At 50.6% G+C, this 1,483-nt stretch overlaps 1 protein-coding gene across 1 annotated transcript in view; it reads left to right on the top strand.

The window, feature by feature from the left end:
- Tcea3 (transcription elongation factor A3) overlaps positions 1-1,483 on the top strand; it is a 26,013-nt gene that overhangs the window by 14,869 nt on the left and 9,661 nt on the right. The window contains exons 6-7 of the mRNA XM_005353020.3: positions 503-666; positions 851-907. Of these exons, the coding sequence (XP_005353077.1) occupies positions 503-666; positions 851-907 (221 nt within the window). The remainder of the gene's footprint in view (positions 1-502; positions 667-850; positions 908-1,483) is intronic.

Genomic DNA, 1,483 nt, shown 5'->3' with positions numbered 1-1,483 from the left:
CAAAGCCACAGAGAAACCCTGTCTCGAAAAACCAAAAAAAAAAAAGAGAGCTGAGATTAAAAGACACGCACTTCTACAATGGGCCTCAAACTCATTCTCGTAACACATCTATTTCTTTCTTTGTTTTGTTTTTTGTTTGTTTGTTTTCAGGACAGGATTTGCTCTGACTGCCATGGAACTCACTCTGTCCACCAGGCTGGCCTCAAACTCAGAGATCCGCCTGCCTCTGCCTTGAGTGCTGGGATTAAAGGCGTGCGCCACCACCGCCCAGCTAACTCATCTGTTTCTAAGGCGACACCTCTAGTGTGGGATAATCATAGTGTGGACCTCATGGACTCGCTATGAGGAATAAATGCCATGATCTTTGTCAAGAATCTAAAACAGCACCTGCCTCCGAAGGCTATTTTGGGAACTAGAGGAGAGCACCATGGAAACCTCAGGGGATGCTACCCTCCAAAAGTGGTTTGTTTGTCTAATGTCCGCTATTGATTGTCACCCTCAGATCTAACAGCGGCAGATCTAAAGCGGAAACTCCCAAGACCCCCAGCAGCCCCACAACTCCCACATTTGCCCCCTCTGTGTGTCTCCTGGCCCCCTGCTATCTCACCGGAGACTCTGTCCGGGACAAGTGTGTGGAGATGCTGTCAGCAGCCCTGAAGGCAGAAGGTGAGGGCGTGGGCGGGGGGTGAGGGAGGACAAGCAGAGATGAGATGCCATTTATTTATTTGTTTGCTTGCTTATTTATTACTTACTTACTTACATTTTGAGACAGGGTCTCCAGTAGGGGATCCAGGTGTCATCCCTGGCAAAGTCACACAGGGTTGATGTCTGTTTCCTGATCTCTTTTTAGATGATTTCAAAGACTATGGAGTCAACTGTGACAAGCTGGCCTCAGAAATAGAAGACCATATCCTCTTGTCGTATGGAGCTAGGGCTGCCTAGACCGTCTAGTTGGTGGGATATGGGAGCAGCTCTGGGAACAGCTCCCTGCTCTGCCCTTGAACGAGAGCTCCTACGTGCAGCTGACGTTGCTGTTAGTTCTTGCCTTGCCTCTCGGTGGGTTCCCTGGGTTTATCTGGAGGCCCGAGGAGGCTCTGTTCAATGCCAGAGCTCCTGCAGCTAACAGAGCTGGGCTTTGAACCCTGAAAGTGTGACTCCAGAACATGAGGGCTTAGCTGCTGTACCAGACAGACCACGTTACACACACCTCAGCTGGTCAAGTCATTGCCTGCCGGGTCTGAATAGACAGAGGGCAGCCTGCTTCGTACACACTGTTCTCCTCCCTCCTCTGATGGGTGCAGCTCCCGAAGTGCACCCTGTGATGCCATCAGGCGGGCGCTGTGTCAGGAAACTCCCAACCATCCCCGTGATGCATGCTGGGGGTCTCATTGCATACACACTAAGGAAACTAAGGCTGGGACTCCAAGGATCACAGCTGGACTAAAAGCCTTCGTTCTATGGTTCTGTGTATAAGAAAGTACAT

This window comes from Microtus ochrogaster, chromosome 10 (genome assembly GCF_000317375.1).
Source record: "Microtus ochrogaster isolate Prairie Vole_2 chromosome 10, MicOch1.0, whole genome shotgun sequence".
NCBI classification, from domain to species: Eukaryota; Metazoa; Chordata; class Mammalia; order Rodentia; family Cricetidae; genus Microtus; species Microtus ochrogaster.
Note: the sequence above shows the minus strand (reverse complement) of the source record. Positions and strands in the feature narration are given on the sequence as shown.